Source organism: Podarcis cretensis, assembly GCF_951804945.1.
Source record: "Podarcis cretensis genome assembly, chromosome: 4".
Taxonomy (NCBI): Eukaryota; Metazoa; Chordata; class Lepidosauria; order Squamata; family Lacertidae; genus Podarcis; species Podarcis cretensis.
Window position 1 is genome coordinate 61,566 of NC_137173.1, and position 16,001 is coordinate 77,566.

The 16,001-nt window shown below is 45.3% G+C and overlaps 1 protein-coding gene across 1 annotated transcript in view; it reads right to left on the reverse strand.

The window, feature by feature from the left end:
• Positions 1-10,708, reverse strand: part of LOC307215468 (uncharacterized protein) — a 20,257-nt gene extending 9,549 nt beyond the window's left edge. Inside the window, exons 1-3 of the mRNA XM_079974719.1 lie at positions 10,589-10,708; positions 7,758-7,809; positions 6,183-7,303 (exon numbers count right to left, since the gene is read on the reverse strand). Coding sequence (XP_079830845.1) covers positions 6,213-7,303; positions 7,758-7,770 — 1,104 coding nt within the window. The 5' untranslated portion in view covers positions 7,771-7,809; positions 10,589-10,708 and the 3' untranslated portion in view covers positions 6,183-6,212. The remainder of the gene's footprint in view (positions 1-6,182; positions 7,304-7,757; positions 7,810-10,588) is intronic.
• Positions 10,709-16,001: the final 5,293 nt, after the last annotated feature.

Genomic DNA, 16,001 nt, shown 5'->3' on the forward strand with positions numbered 1-16,001 from the left:
CCTCAAGCACAGAAACAGCACTCGGAAGAACACAGGCAGCGCAACTTGGGCGTGTGCCTCCCGTACAGAATGGGAGATGGACCTCCGCCCACCCCGGACAAGGCGGCCATCGCCACCTGTCCCCAAACCCCGCAGGCAGGCTGGCTTGGGGGGGAGGGGCATATGAGCTGTGCCTGCCATACATCTTCTTTTTCCAGGACACGTCCTCTTTTTCATGGGTATGTAAAATGAGAGTTGTCATAGCGATCCATAGTTAAAAGTAGCAGTCGGCAAATATGTCCTCTTTCTTGCTCTTCAAAATATGGCAACCCTACCTGTACCCCAACTTGTGAGGGAAAAGTCTAAAGCGAGGAGGCAAGGGGAAAGGGACGGTTCCAGAAGGAGGAGAAGAGGTGCCTGATGTGAACTGAGGTCCAAGACGAGAACATCAGGACACCCATGAGTTGCAAACAGGCCCCGCAGCACCAGGATGACAGCTTGGGTAGTTATGGAGGGAATCGGGGCCACCTCTAGCCATTTGGAATAGGTGTCCACCACTACCATAAAGGTTCGGCCGTGAACCCTCGACCAGGGTGCCTTGGGCATCTCCCTGGTGTTGCCTTTAGCTGGACAGAAACATTTCTCACTCATCACTCCTTTGCGGAGAAATTGGCTTTTGGTCCACTGGACCAAGACATCTGGGGGCTGTGAGCAAATCCATCTCTCTGAGCCTCAGCTTTCCTAAGGTCACAGACTGTGCTACATAAATGTTTGCCTCATGGGAGTGTTTACCACAAAGACACTGGGTAAAATTGCAAAACATTTATTGGAGTGTGGCATACAAAAGGTTTCTACTCAAAAAAGGTATATCACAAATCATTGAAAAAGACAGAATTCACCATGTATACCAATAATAAGGGGGGGGGGGGATTGAAATGCAAAAGTTTAGACCACAGTTTCCTTCCAAAGGTGGGTAATGCCAACACCGTCTGCCACATTCGCTTTGAGCCTTTCCTGCTGCCCTGCAGAGCAGCTGCAACCCCTGCCCTTGGCACATAGGCTGTGAAGACAGAACCAAGAAAGCCTACCTCTCTTGCGCCTCCCCAGGCCACAGAAACAGACTGTTCACTCAGGAGGGACAAAGCAGGCCATTCGTCCTCTTCCCTGGGAACTCCTGGACCTGCAGGTAACACAGCACAGCAGCCCAGTGGCATTCCAAGAGAGGAAGCAAACTATAAAAAGATGGTGGCAGTTCTGGCTGGATCAGGTTCTCTCTTTAAAAAGTGTACTAAGGAACCAACACCATTAAAAAAGAAAGAAAAATGAAAGGAGGAATAATTTGCAGTATATAAAAATAGTTTCAGTCCTGGCTTCAAAGGGGTAAAGCAGACCTTCTGAGTGTGAGCAGAAGGTGTGCTCCTTGCTGAAGCTCAGCAAGTCTGGGTCTCATCAGGGCCTGGTGGGTGACTGGGAGCCAAGGACCCTTCCAGGCCAGAGCACAAGAATAGCCCTGCAGGATCAGACCAGTCACCTCCTTGCAAACTTGGGGCAAACAAATTCGGATGAAAACTCAATTATTATTATTATTTAAATAATTTTTATTAATTTTCCATTTAAACATATATAATCACATCATTATTATCCACTTTACTTCTTTGGCTCTTTAGAGCCTGTCAGCTTCCTTCCCTCCCACCTCTTGGCTTTCAAAACTAACCTTATATCACAGCATTTTATATATTTTCCAATTCTAATATAACTCATTACAGTCATACCTCGGGTGGAAGTAGCTTCGGGTTGAGCGTTTTCCGGTTGTGCTTCGTGGCGACCCAGAAGTAATGGAGCGCGTTACTTCCAGGTTTCGCTGCTTGCGCATGCGCAGACGCTCAAAATGACATCACGCGCTTGTGCGGAAGCGATGAATCGTGACCCACGCACGTGCAGGTTGCGTTCACTGCAGGATGCGAATGGGGCTCCAGAACAGATCCCGTTCGCATCCAGAGGTACCACTGTACTAAATACATCAAAATTTAAATATATATAGAAAGGTAAAAAAAAATCTTTTTACAAGTCTTCAGATAACCCTACTAGTGTTGTTAATTGCTTACAGTGATCTTTCAAAACAAAAAAAATTCCTTCCAGTAGCACCTTAAAGACCAACTAAGTTAGTTCTTGGTATGAGCTTTCGTGTGCATGCACACTTCTTCAGATACACTGAAACAGAAGTTTCCAGACCCTTCTATATAGTGAGAAGGTGGGGAGGGGTATTACTCAGAAGGGTGGTGGGAATGGGTGATTGGCAGATAGCTGTGATGAGCCTGTTGACGACTCTTAACGACTGCAATAGGTCTTACAGGAAAAAGCAAGGGGTGAGAAGGTGAAAAATGGCTTTGTCATGTATAATGAGATAAGAATCCAAGGTCTTTGTTCAGACCAGGACTCTCCATGGTTTTAAGTTTGGTGATAAGTTGCAATTCAGCAGCTTCTCTTTCCAGTCTATTTCTGAAATTCCTTTGTAGTAAAACAGCTACTTTGAGATCTTGTATAGAATGTCCTGGGAGATTGAAGTGTTCTCCTACTGGTTTCTCTGTCTTGTGATTCCTGATGTCTGATTTATGTCCGTTTATTCTTTGGCGTAAGGTCTGGCCTGTTTGTCCAATATAGAGAGCTGAAGGACACTGTTGGCATTTGATTGCATACACAATGTTAGACGATGAATGTTAGATCATCGTCTAACAATGTTAGATCATCGTCTAACATTGTGTATGCAATCAAATGCCAACAGTGTCCTTCAGCTCTCTATATTGGACAAACAGGCCAGACCTTACGCCAAAGAATAAACGGACATAAATCAGACATCAGGAATCACAAGACAGAGAAACCAGTAGGAGAACACTTCAATCTCCCAGGACATTCTATACAAGATCTCAAAGTAGCTGTTTTACTACAAAGGAATTTCAGAAATAGACTGGAAAGAGAAGCTGCTGAATTGCAACTTATCACCAAACTTAAAACCATGGAGAGTCCTGGTCTGAACAAAGACCTTGGATTCTTATCTCATTATACATGACAAAGCCATTTTTCACCTTCTCACCCCTTGCTTTTTCCTGTAAGACCTATTGCAGTCGTTAAGAGTCGTCAACAGGCTCATCACAGCTATCTGCCAATCACCCATTCCCACCACCCTTCTGAGTAATATCCCTCCCCACCTTCTCACTATATAGAAGGGTCTGGAAACTTCTGTTTCAGTGTATCTGAAGAAGTGTGCATGCACACGAAAGCTCATACCAAGAACTAACTTAGTTGGTCTTTAAGGTGCTACTGGAAGGAATTTTTTTTGTTTTGACTATGGCAGACCAACACGGCTACCTATCTGTAACTAGTGATCTTTCAAATATTGTATAAATTTACTCCAGTATTTTTGGATGTACTTGATCGTGTTGGTTTCAGATTTATCCCGTCAGCTTCGCCATTTCCACAAAGTCCATCATTTTCATCCACCATTCTTCTTTCCCTGGTACTTCTTGTTATTTCCATTTTTGGGCTAAAAGGATTCTTGCCGCTGTTGTTCCATATATGAACAGTCTTTTATCTTTTTTTGTATCTCTTCACCTACTATACCCAGTAAAAAGACTTCTGGTTTTTTAACAAAAGTGTTTTTAAACATTTTCTTTAACTCGTTATATATCATTTCCCAAAAAGCCTTCACCTCTTTACAAGTCCACCACATATGGCTCTGACAGATACCTTCCTTTTCTTTGCATTTCCAACACTTGTTAGATCTTGTCTTATACATTTTACCAAGTTTTGATGGTGTTAAATACCATCTATACATCATTTTCATCACATTTTTTTAAAGTGCACTACATGCAGTAAAGTTCATACCTTTATTCCACAGCCTTTCCCAAGATTATAACTGAATATTATATCCAAAATCAAATGAAAGCTCAATTTGCAGGTCACTGACCTGTTCTACCTCCATGGTCCGTTTTGGAAAGGATTTCCCATTTTTCTTTGTTTGTTCTTCCTGGTTCCTCTGTCACTCCTGCTCTGCTGATCCACCTGCTATTCCCCCCCCCTCACCCGCCCACTTTCTCTGGGTTCCAAAGATCTCTCCTTTGCCTCCCCACATAATCCATTTTCTTGGCTTTTTCAGGCCTCCCAACAGGGACAGGCACAGTTGCTCCCTCCTTGACCTCTGCCTGTTCAGACAGGGAGGAACGGGGAGCTTTACCCCAGATGGGGAGGAAGGGGAAGGTTGTAAACACTGCCCACCTCCCTGAGCAGCCCAACAGGCTGAGGACTGGATTGGATTGGAATGGATTGATTGTATTTCTATACCACTTTCCATTCAAAGAAATCCCAAAGTGGCTTACAAACAATAGAACATAACATCACAAATGCAGCATAAGTCATATGAAATAATTAACAAGTCATCAATAAAATAAGCTGGATCCTCTGCAGCACCATGGCCTTGCCTACCCCAATCCACCTTATTTTAGTATCTACGCCAATTGACGGGCTCAAACAGGAGGGCCTGTACGAGTGGTTTGATGCAGGGATACCAAGGAAAGATGTCAAAAGTGCCAGAATGACCAGTTCTAGTGAGTGCTTTATTCCAGAAAGGTGTAAATTTGTGACATACCTGCACAGCCCCACTGCCGTTACAGACACGAGTAAGCCACCAGAGCAGTGAGAGGTCGTCATGACTTTTCTACAATGTGCTAATATATTAAGTAATACTTTTGCACAAAGTAGCTGTCAGGGGTTCAGGAGCAGAGGCACAGGGAAGAGAGGAGATGGAGAGCGAAGGGGAAGAATCTGAGGGGAGCGTAGGAGAAGAGGACAGTGGACCGAGGGATTCCATGAGCCTCTCCAGTGAATCGGAAGATTCACAGAAGGGGGCGCCAGTGGCCAGGGGTAGGGGGTTCCCAAGGGGAACGCCCCAGGAGCAAGGGGGCAGCAGGGACTCCCAGAGCAGTAGTTGGAAATCAGGACCAGCTTCCCCACCAGAGCAGAGTGGGGGGGAAAGAGTCCCAAGGATCGGGGCCAGTGCATTCCCCACCAGGGAGAGAAGATGAGGCAGGGCTGACCACACCTCCATCGGAGAGTCAGACAACGGAGGGGAGGTCAGATCCGGCCAGTATCCCGGAAGAGGGAAGCAGTGACAGAAGTAGTGTAACGGTCAGGAGAAAGGTCACTGGGTTGGCGCGAGAGGCAAGTTCAAATGTACAGGAGCGCGGGACAGCAGAGAATGAGGATTGGGAACCGGGTCCTAAAGCCCGCAGGAGGGAGGGGGAGGAGCTAAGCGACTCAGCGTCGGAAGAGTCCAGAAAGGGCAATGCCCCAGCGGGCAGGAGGACCCAGAGGAGGAGAGAGCAGCGTAAAAGGTGGAGCAGGGCTAGGATCTTAAACTGGTGTCATAGGGGAGGAGACTCAGACAGTACTTCGCCGGTCTAGGCTTTAAGACGTAGAGCTGCGCGCTGCGGCTTTGAAATGGAAACTGAACCTCAATAAAGACTTTCGTACATAACGACAGCCTAGCGTTGGTCCTCTGTGAGCTGGGACCTAGAGGCAGCTCTGACAGTAGCGTATGTCACTTTGGAGAGAACCTCCCTTAACTCCACCTGGCCAACGAGGGCATAGGTAGCAAATACTCAAGTCTGACAGATAGGTTCCTTTTCTGGGCAAAGAGCCCAGCACCCCAGCCCCCACATAAGCATAGCGTCAAAGCAAGCCAATTTGCATAAGGTAAAGGTAAAGGTACCCCTGCCCGTACGGGCCAGTCTTGACAGACTCTGGGGTTGTGCGCCCATCTCACTTAAGAGGCCAGGGGCCAGCGCTGTCCGGAGACACTTCCGGGTCACGTGGCCAGCGTGACATCGCTGCTCTGGCGAGCCAGAGCCGCACACGGAAACGCCGTTTACCTTCCCGCTGGTAAGCGGTCCCTATTTATCTACTTGCACCCGGAGGTGCTTTCGAACTGCTAGGTTGGCAGGCGCTGGGACCGAGCAGCGGGAGCGCACCCCGCCGCAGCAATTCGAACCGCCGACCTTTCGATCGGCAAGTCCTAGGCGCTGAGGCTTTAACCCACAGCGCCAAATACATAAAACATAGGTGAATTCATTACTTAAACAACTACCAATTAGTTTGGGGTTATCTTGACTACCACTATGGCATTTGCAGGCCTTCCAAAACAGTCTCACCTTTGGTTCAACACCGGTTCCCATCCAATTCTACAATTCTGTGATTCTATGATTCTCCTCACTGTGAGTTCTTTGATGGGAAGTGAGATGGGAGTTCCGACTGAAGCTCTTTCCACATTCTGAGCACTGATATGGTTTCTCTCCTGTATGAACTCTTTGATGGGCCGTAAGATTGGCCCTCTTACTGAAGCTCTTGCCACATTCTGAGCAGTGATATGGTTTCTCCCCTGTATGAATTCTTTGATGAGCCATGAGATTGGCCCTCTGGTTGAAGCTCTTTCCACATTCCAAGCACAGATAGGGTTTCTCCCCTGTATGAATTATTTGATGGGAATTGAGACTTTCCTTCTGGGTGAAGCTTCTTCCACATTCAAAGCACTGATATGGTTTCTCCCCTGTATGAATTCTTTGATGGGAAGTGAGATTTTCCTTTCGTCTAAAAATCTTTCCACACTCTTCACACCGAAATGGTTTCTCCCCACAATGAATACTTTGATGTTGACGAAAGGTTTTGCTTGTATTAAAGCTCTTTCCACATTCCAAGCACTGATACGGTTTATCCCCTGTATGAATGATTTGATGGGAAATGAAACTTTCCTTCCAGGTGAAGCTCTTTCCACATTCTAAGCACTGATATGGTTCCTCCCCACTGTGAATTCTCCGATGGGAAGTGAGGTGAGTGTTCTGACTGAAGCTCTTTCCACATTCCAAGCACTGGAAAGGTTTCTCCCCACGGTGAATATTTTGATGTCTATGTAAGCTTGTGCTTGTATTAAAGCTCTTCCCACATTCCAGACAATGATATGGTTTCTCCCCAGTATGAATTCTTTGATGGGAAGTGAGATTTTCCTTCTGACTGAAGCTCTTTCCACATTCCGAGCACTGATAAGGTTTCTCCCCAGTATGAATTCTTTGATGGGAAGTGAGATGGGAGTTTCGAATGAAGCTCTTTCCACATTCCAAGCACTGGAAAGGTTTCTTCCCAATAGGATTTCCATGACTGGAAATGGAATGGGAGCGCTGACTGAAACTCTCTCCACCCTCTGAATATTTTGATTGTCTCTCCACTGTGTGTATTTTGCTGTGGTCTCCCTTGTTCTTAATTTCCAAATCATCACCACCTGCAACAAACAGCAAAATAGATTAAAGCCTTGGGAAGAAATGGAGCCTCAAAGTATTGAACAATGCTAATTAATGCTATTTAATGCTATTTATGAGAACCTGAGATTTGAAAAACCTAGCTCTTTCCTGGGATGGGTTTTATTTGGCCCATTAATGGAATCTGCTCCATCTCCAAAGGCTGCTGTCTCTTTGTTCAACCAAAAATAGACAGAAGCTACTCTGTAGTCTACATTTATCAGTTCAGACCAGGCTGATCATGGTTTAAAAAGGAATAACCGGAGGAAGAATATTCACAGACCAAACAGTAGACAGCCCTTCATTCAAGGCTGTGGAAGGGTGAGAATTCCAGGTGCTGTAGGTGGTGCAGTTGAGCTCCTTTAAGATACTGGAGGTTCCTCACTTAGGGATATGTACTGAATTTCAAAACACATGTGATCCAACAGGGAGCCTTACCGAGAGAGTCCATGATCCCACAAACAGCTACTTATTCAAAGCACAAAGGACCCTAAAAGACAAAGAAAAATGTCATTCTCTTAGCATAAACATTATCTCCAACACATTGTTCTGTTGTCTGCTATGTTGTTTTAATAGGATTCTTTTGCTGCATGTTTTAATTGTGCATGCTTTTTTTAACATCTTTGTAAAAATGGCTGAAACTCCACATGGTGTTATTCTAATCATTCTGTCTGAGCAAGCCATGTGATGTTCTGGGGATTGAGGTACCCTTCTGATGCCCTTAGCCAATGTCAAGGGGCACATGGGGGCGCAGGGAGGTAGAGGATATTGGGAGAAGCCCCATTGTGCAAGTGATGGAGCTGGTTATGTGAATCCTGACCACTGATTTTTTTTTATGGTTTGTCAATTGCTTAGAAGATTCATTCAGGCCCGGGGGACCCCTGGCTGCCCCACCGCTCAGCCTATGTCACCTCATTGCTCCTTCACCCTACCTGGTCTGGTTCCACAGCCACTTCTTCCCATCTACCACCATGAAAAGATGAATGGGGAGGGGACTGGGGGCTGTGCAACAACCTTTGATAACACATTTAATTCTTGTTTTAAAAGAGTTGCTGGGGTTGTCCATTCATTTCCAGACCCAATTCAAAGTTCTCACGTGAGCTGTTCACTTAAGCAGTACCATCTCCTTCTCTACACTCTTGGGTGCTCAGGTTGGCAAAGGGGGCTCTCTTGGGAGTTTCACCACCCTCTGCATTTTAGGTGAAGTGGTAGCCCAAAACAGCGCATCCTTGTGGCAGTTCCTCGGCACTCGTAGCCAAGTAAGATTGTCCTCCATAAACACAGTTTTTACTGTGAGTCCATAAGTGACTGTGGATGCCAATTCTGGATCCACACGTCCTTCCACAATGGGGACATAGGTTTCTGGGCCCTCAAAGTGAACCATTCATAGTGGAATCAGGTGTTAAACAGGATTGTGTTATCACCTGAACTCTATTCAGTACTTTCATTGCCATGATCCTAGCACCTGGTACCCTCTTCACTATGGCCTCTGACACTGGAGACTGGTGCTTTCTGGACCCACCCTATTGCTCTGACTGTCATTTGTTTTTACTCTTATTAATACGAAGGTTTAAAATGGTTGTAACCTGCCCTGGGCAATAAATGTAGTAGTAGTGATAGCAATACTCACAATAACAACCAGAACAATAATAATATAAAGCCTCAAGTGTGTGTGTGTGCGGGGGGGGGGGGGGAATAAAGCCTCAGGATACATATGCAGTAGACAGCTTTGTGGGCAGCATGGAAGATATTTGAATGAGATGGGAAACTGACATTGAAACCTCAATAAGTGAAAAAACATGGGAATCTATATGGCGTAATCCATCTCTAAAAACAATTTCAGCTCACCTCCAGGAAATTTCCCTTAAAATTATCTTTTGGTGACTTTGCACTCCCCCCCCCCCCAATGCGTTGCAAAGATCAATCCGTCCAGCTCACCATTATGCTGGAAAAGCTGTGGAGAATGAGGTTCCTACTTCCATGGTTGGTGGGAGTGTACTGTGGTCCATGCCTTTTGGCAAAAAGTTTTTCACCTGACCTCCAAAATTACCAAAATATCCCTCCTAATTTGGCACTTGCTTTATTATCACTAGATTTGACCCCAAACTCCAACCTTAAATCTAAAAAATTAATTTCCTTCCTGTTCACAGCAGCTAAACTAGTAATTTCCCAACAACAGAAGGAAACCTCTAATATACCAATAGAGGCTTGGGTTAATAATATCTGGAGTGCTTCTCTATCCACATACCATTGGCGACTAATCAAGGGCATCTCCCCCCCCCAAAAAAAAAGACCCATATAGAGCCTCAAGAAGACAGGGAGGAGCCTGTTGGAATTTGCAGTTTTTCTCCCTTTTCAGGTTTTGATTTTTAAAGCCATCTGGGTTGGTGACCACCACTGCTTCCTGCAGGAGGGAGTTGCATAGTTTAACTCAGCACCACTTGAAGAAGCCCTTTCTTTTTTCTGCCCTCCATCTTCCAACAGTCTTTCCATATTTGTTGCAGAGGTCAAGTTTTCGTTTCTATTTCTTGCATGGAACAGTCTCCCTAGGGAGATGGCGGACTCTCCTTCCTTGGAGCTTTTAAGCAGAAGTTGGAGGGACATTTGCCATGAATGCTCTGGTTGAGGTTCTGGCACTGACCCACGGAATCCCTTCCAACCCTACAATTCTGTGGTTCTATCATTTTATGCCCAAAAGTTTCTGTCCCGCTACAATCTCAATTTCGCTTACAGTGGTACGGTACCTCGGGTTACAGACGCTTCAGGTTACAGACTCCGCTAACCCAGAAATAGTACCTCAGGTTAAGAACTTTGCTTCAGGATGAGAACAGAAATTGTGCAGCAGCGGCGCAGCGGGAGGCCGCATTAGCTAAAGTGATGCTTCAGGTTAAGAACAGTTTCAGGTTAAGAACGAATTAAATACTTAACCCGAGGTACCACTGTATTTGCATGCCGTCTTTCCCCTGACCCAAAGACCCTCCCTAAAGCGGAAAGCAGCGTATTGATCCAAAGGCAGACTCAGAGTTGCAAAGCTCCTGTCAGCTGGCTCGCTCGCTGCCTTCGCAGAGGAGACGCGGGCAGCAGCCTCTGCTCCTGGCCTCGCTTTGAGGGGGCTGGACCCCTGGAGCCCCTTCCGGACTCCATGCACAGCGCCCGGCCCCCTGCAGGAGCTGGGCTGGCCCCACGCGTCCTCCCTAGCGACCCTGCCCACCCCGAAACCCCCGGGCACCCTAGCGGGGGGGGGGGGCGGGGAGACAGCTAAGACTCACCGGATCCCAGATGGCGGCGCCGAGCACCGAGACAAAAGCTGCGCCCCTTGCAGGAAGGGCCCGGGAGGGAGGGAGGGGCTTTTGCTCTGGAGGACCAGCCCCCTTTCTTTCCTGTCATCTCTAGGAACCCAGCTCAGTACATTTTAACCCGTGGCAAGCCGAGCGCACGAGAGAGAGAGAGATAGAAACGCTCTGCAAGAAGCAGGCAACCTCATCCCAGAATCTTAGAATGAGAGAGTTGAAAGGGACGCTGAGTGTCATCTAAGCTGAAAGTGTGTGGTGGCCCAAAGGGCCACAAGAAATCTTCTTCTTCTTTGGCGATCACTCGTAGCCGAGTAAGAGTGTCTTCCATAAAGCTAGAACATAAGTTGATACATGTTGCAAATGGCTACACGTAACACAGGTTCCCAACATGAATACTAACCCAATTACAGATAGGTAGCCGTGTTGGTCTGCCATAGTCAAAACAAAATAAAAAAATTCCTTCCAGTAGCACCTTAAAGACCAACTAAGTTAGTTCTTGGTATGAGCTTTCGTGTGCATGCACACTTCTTCAGATACACTAACCCAATGTAACTGATCACTGTGAGAATCAAAGCTTAGTCAGCAATGCTCATTGTGCATGTGTATTAAACATGAAATGAGGTAATTATGTATATGATTAGTGGAAATTTAAATGCTTTGTTTGAAACTTACAAACACCCCTGCCCTGACCCTTGGGCGGGGTTGTAGTTTTGTGAAAAGATTCGACTGTAACCCATTTCTTTGCAATAAACAACGATGGACTCCTCTTGTCTCTGAGTTTTATTGGTGTAACTCAAAAGATAAGCCACTTTTGGCTTACAACAAAAGGAAGGAATCTCAGCTCAAGCATCCATGACAGATGGCCATCCAACTGCTTAAAAACCTCCAAGGAAGGAGAGTCCGCCATCTCCCAAGGGAGTCCGCTGCAGTGGCGTAGCGTGGGTTGTCAGCACCCGGGGCAAGGCAAGTAATTTGCGTCCCCTAACCCGTGGATTTGCACCCCCTAACCCTAACCCCCAGATGTTGCGCCCAGTGCGGCCGGCCCCCCATGCACCCCCCACGCTACGCCACTGGTCCACTGCTCTTCCCGTCAGAATGTTCTTCCTGCTGTTTAAGCAGAAACTGGTTTCTGGTCCTCTGGATCCATTATTCTGGATCCTCCCCTCTAGAGCAGGAGAAAACAAGTTTGCTCCCTCTTCCATGGGTCAGCCCTCCAGATATTGAGAGGTGGCTCTCAGGTCTCCATCCAGCCAGATCTCAGCTGAGGGAGGAATAAGGAGACACGCAGATGGGAGGTGCTACATTCATCCCAGTAAACATTCATATTGATTTTTAATTATATTTTACTTCCTTCCATTTCAGGTATCTGAAGAAGTGTGCATGCACACAAAAGCTTATACCAAGAACAAACTTAGTTGGTCTCTAAGGTGCTATATATATCCTTCCCCTGGTACATCAAGCTCAGTATTTATACTGTAATAGATATGTGAGGTGGGACACGGGTGGCGCTGTGGGTTAAACCACAGAGCCTAGGACTTGCCGATCAGAAGGTCGGCGGTTCGAATCCCCACGACGGGGTGAGCTCCCATTGCTCAGTCCCAGCTCTTGCCAACCTAGCAGTTTGAAAGCACGTCAAAGTGCAAGTAGATAAATAGGTACCGCTCTGGCGGGAAGGTAAACGGTGTTTCCGTGCGCTGCTCTGGTTCGCCAGAAGTGGCTTAGTCATGCTGGCCACATGACCATTGGCTCCCTTGGCCAATAAAGCGAGATGAGCGCTGCAACCCCAGAGTCAGTCACAACTGGACCTAATGGTCAGGGGTCCCTTTACCTTTTAGATTTTGTTGTTGTTGTTTAGTCGTTTAGTCGTGTCCAACTCTTCGTGACCCCATGGACCAGAGCACGCCAGGCACTTCTGTCCTCCACTGCCTCCCACAGTTTGATCAAACTCATGCTGGTAGCTTCAAGAACACCATCCAACCATCTCATCCTCTGTCGTCCCCTTCTCCTTTTGCCCTCCATCTTTCCCAACATCAGGGTCTTTTCCAGGGAGTCTTCTCTTCTCATGAGGTGGCCAAAGTATTGGAGCCTCAGCTTCATGATCTGTCCTTCCAGTGAGCACTCAGGGCTGATTTCCTTAAGAATGGGGTGCTAAATGTTTAGGTTTAGTAAATATTAGGATTTAATTAGAACTTGTATGTGATAACCGGGATATAAGACAGTCTTAATGTGTATTTGAAGGGGTTAAGATTAGGGTTAGGGTTAATTAGTGTTTATGTGGAAAGACTGTGTGTCAGACCTTGAGAATGTAATCTAAGATCTATGAGTATTGGAATGTGTGGACCTACTTCTGAGCGTCAACAATTAGTATGTGAATAGTTACTTAATCTCCTAATGTCCTAAGTGTGTAACAGGCTTTAATCCTAGCCAATCAACAACCCCTGGGACCATTAGTACTTCAAAGCCTCGAAAGAACTGGCTATTAGAATTCAAACGAATAAAGGAGGAACAAAATAAAAAAAATCCTTCCAGTAGCACCTTAAAGACCAACTAAGTTAGTTCTTGGTATGAGCTTTCGTGTGCATGCACACTTCTTCAGATAGTTTTGACTATGGCAGACCAACACGGCTACCTATCTGTAACTGAAATAAAGGAGGCTTAGTTTTCAGAAATGGCAGATGGTACCAGGAATTCAAAATGAGTTTATTGAGTCGATAGTATTGGAAAAATTAAAGTAGCAAAATAGTTTTCTATCCTCTTTGACAGCACCCCAGGAAGTGCTCAAATGAAGCAGATGAGTCAAGTTGTAAGGTTTGTAGACCTCTCAGATGGGCTTTGTCAAATTGAGGAAAGTTCACTGATTTTATTAACACAAATGAAAAAACAGGAAAAGGACTTTCAAATTAGAATCATAGAATCATAGAATCATAGAGCTGGAAGAGACCACAGGGGCCATCGAATCCAACCCCCTGCCAAGCAGGAAACACCATCAGAGCACTCCTGACATATGGTTGTCAAGCCTCTGCTTAAAGACCTCCAAAGAAGGAGACTCCACCACACTCCTTGGCAGCAAATTCCACTGTCGAACAGCTCTTACTGTCAAGAAGTTCTTCCTAAAATTATATTTTATTAAAATTGCAGGTTGATGGCCTGAAAATCAATTACTGCCATATGATAATGGCAGCAACATGGCTGGAAAATATAGCAGCATGCAGGCAAGATTGTCTGCTGTGCTGCCCACAGTTTTAATTACAGCACTGCAAGTGTTTCACTGATGATCGTAACCTTTTTTGGAACGGTACAACTCTTCCATTTTTTCAGTGGTTCAACAGGAAGATGGCAAGTTTTAATGGACAAACTTTCAGTTACTTTAAATGTCACAGTGATATGAGGTGGTTATCCAAACAAATTGCCTTTAAAAATAAATAAATTCTGTTTCTTCAATACTGAATGACATATCTTATAAATTGGAACAGCTTTTGGAGCACAAGCTTTCTTTCTTTAAAAAAAAAATATTTATTGAGGTTTTAAAGGTTACAGATAAAACAGAAAAACACCTGTCAGGGACTCAGCGGGAGCGCAGGGAGGAGAGGAGATGGAGAGCGAGGGGGAGCAATCCGAGGGCAGCATAGGAGAAGATGACAGCAGCCCGATAGATTCCATGAGCCTCTCCAGCGAATCGGAAGATTCACAGAAGGGGGCGCCGATGGGCAGGGCAAGGGGCGACCCAAGGGGGACACCCCAGAAGCAAGGGGCCAGCGGGGACTCCCAGAGCAGCAGTTGGAAATCAGGACCAGCTTCCCCACCAGAGCGTAGTGGGGGGGAGGAGTCCCAGGTATCAGAGCCCACATATGCACCACCAGCGAGAGAAGATGAGTCAGGGTTGGCCACGCCTCCATCGGAGAGCGAGGGAACGGTCAAGAGGAAAGTTGCAGGCTGGGCGCGCGCGCCAAGTTCAAAGGTACAGGCGAGCGGCACAGAAGGTAGCCCGGATAGGGAACCAGGTCCTAAAGCCCGCCGGAAGGAGGGGGAAGAATCATCAGGGTCAGCGTCAGAGGAGTCCAGAAAGGATGAAACCCTAGCGGGCAGGAGGGCCCAGAGGAGAAAGGAACTTAGGAAGAGGTGGAGCAAAGCGAGAGTGTTAAACTGGTGTGGAAGGGGCGGAGACTCAGACGGGACTTCGCCGGTCTAAGGTCGAGACGTAGAGCTGCGCGCTGCGGCTTTAAAATGGAAACTGAACCTCAATAAAGACTTTTGTACATAACTACAGCCTAGCGTTGGTCCTCTGTGAGCTGGGACCTGGAGGCAGCTCTGACAACACCAAATTAAACAAAAAACAAAACAATGTATCACATTAAAAAAAAGAATACCATACAAATAAAAAAAAGAGGGGGAAAAAAGATTAAGAAAAAAGGAAAAACAAAAGCAAGAAACATCAAACCTTCACATAGCTTGTTTCCTTGACCTCCTCCCACCTCCCTTTTTTGTATTCTAATTCAGTTAAATATTTCAGCAAATCCTTTCCCTCTTTATTTTGTCCTTATAATCTATCTTAATGTACTATAATTTTACATTCTCTTCTTTCGCCAATTAACAATCCGTTGTTTTTTTTAAATCTTATTTCTCCTTAAAATTAATATATCTATTTGAACTTAAATTCTTAAAACATTTCCACTAGGGTCATAAAAATTTCATTCCACGATTTTTCTCTCCCTTATTAAATTTTTACAAAATTTCCAAATATAAACTTTATTTTTTTTTTTATAAATATTTTATTAAATTTTCAAAATACATAATAAAAAATGACGAAGAGAAAAATATAACCAACCATTCAATAAAGTTTTTCTTATAAAACTAACTGGACTTCCTCGCGTCTCCTTACCCTGCATTATTTATAAACAGAATTTCAGCAAATTATTACCTTATTTCATTCCTTATTTTGTACTTTCCAAATATTATACTTCTAAATTTAAAGTAATTTTTCTCAATTACTCATACCTTAAAATTAAACAAAATATTGCCTTAAATTTTGACCTTTTCTTACTTATAACTTAATTTTCTATTTTACAAAGCCTATTTGCTGGAGCTTGTATTTTCTAGATCGTGCAAATACTTAACATTCATACAACTTATAATATTTTTGTAGATAGTCCTTAAATTTCTTCCAGTCCTCTTCCATTGTTTCTTCTCCCAAGTCTCGGATTCTGCCAGTCATTTCAGCCAATTCCATATAGTCTATCAATTGCGTCTGCCACTCTTCCAGTGTGGGCAAGTCTTGTGTCTTCCAGTACTTTGCAATGAGTATTCCTGCTGCTGTTGTCGCGTACATAAAGAAACTTCTGTCCTTCTTTAACACTTTCTGGCCGACAATGCCCAAGAGGAAGGCCTCCGG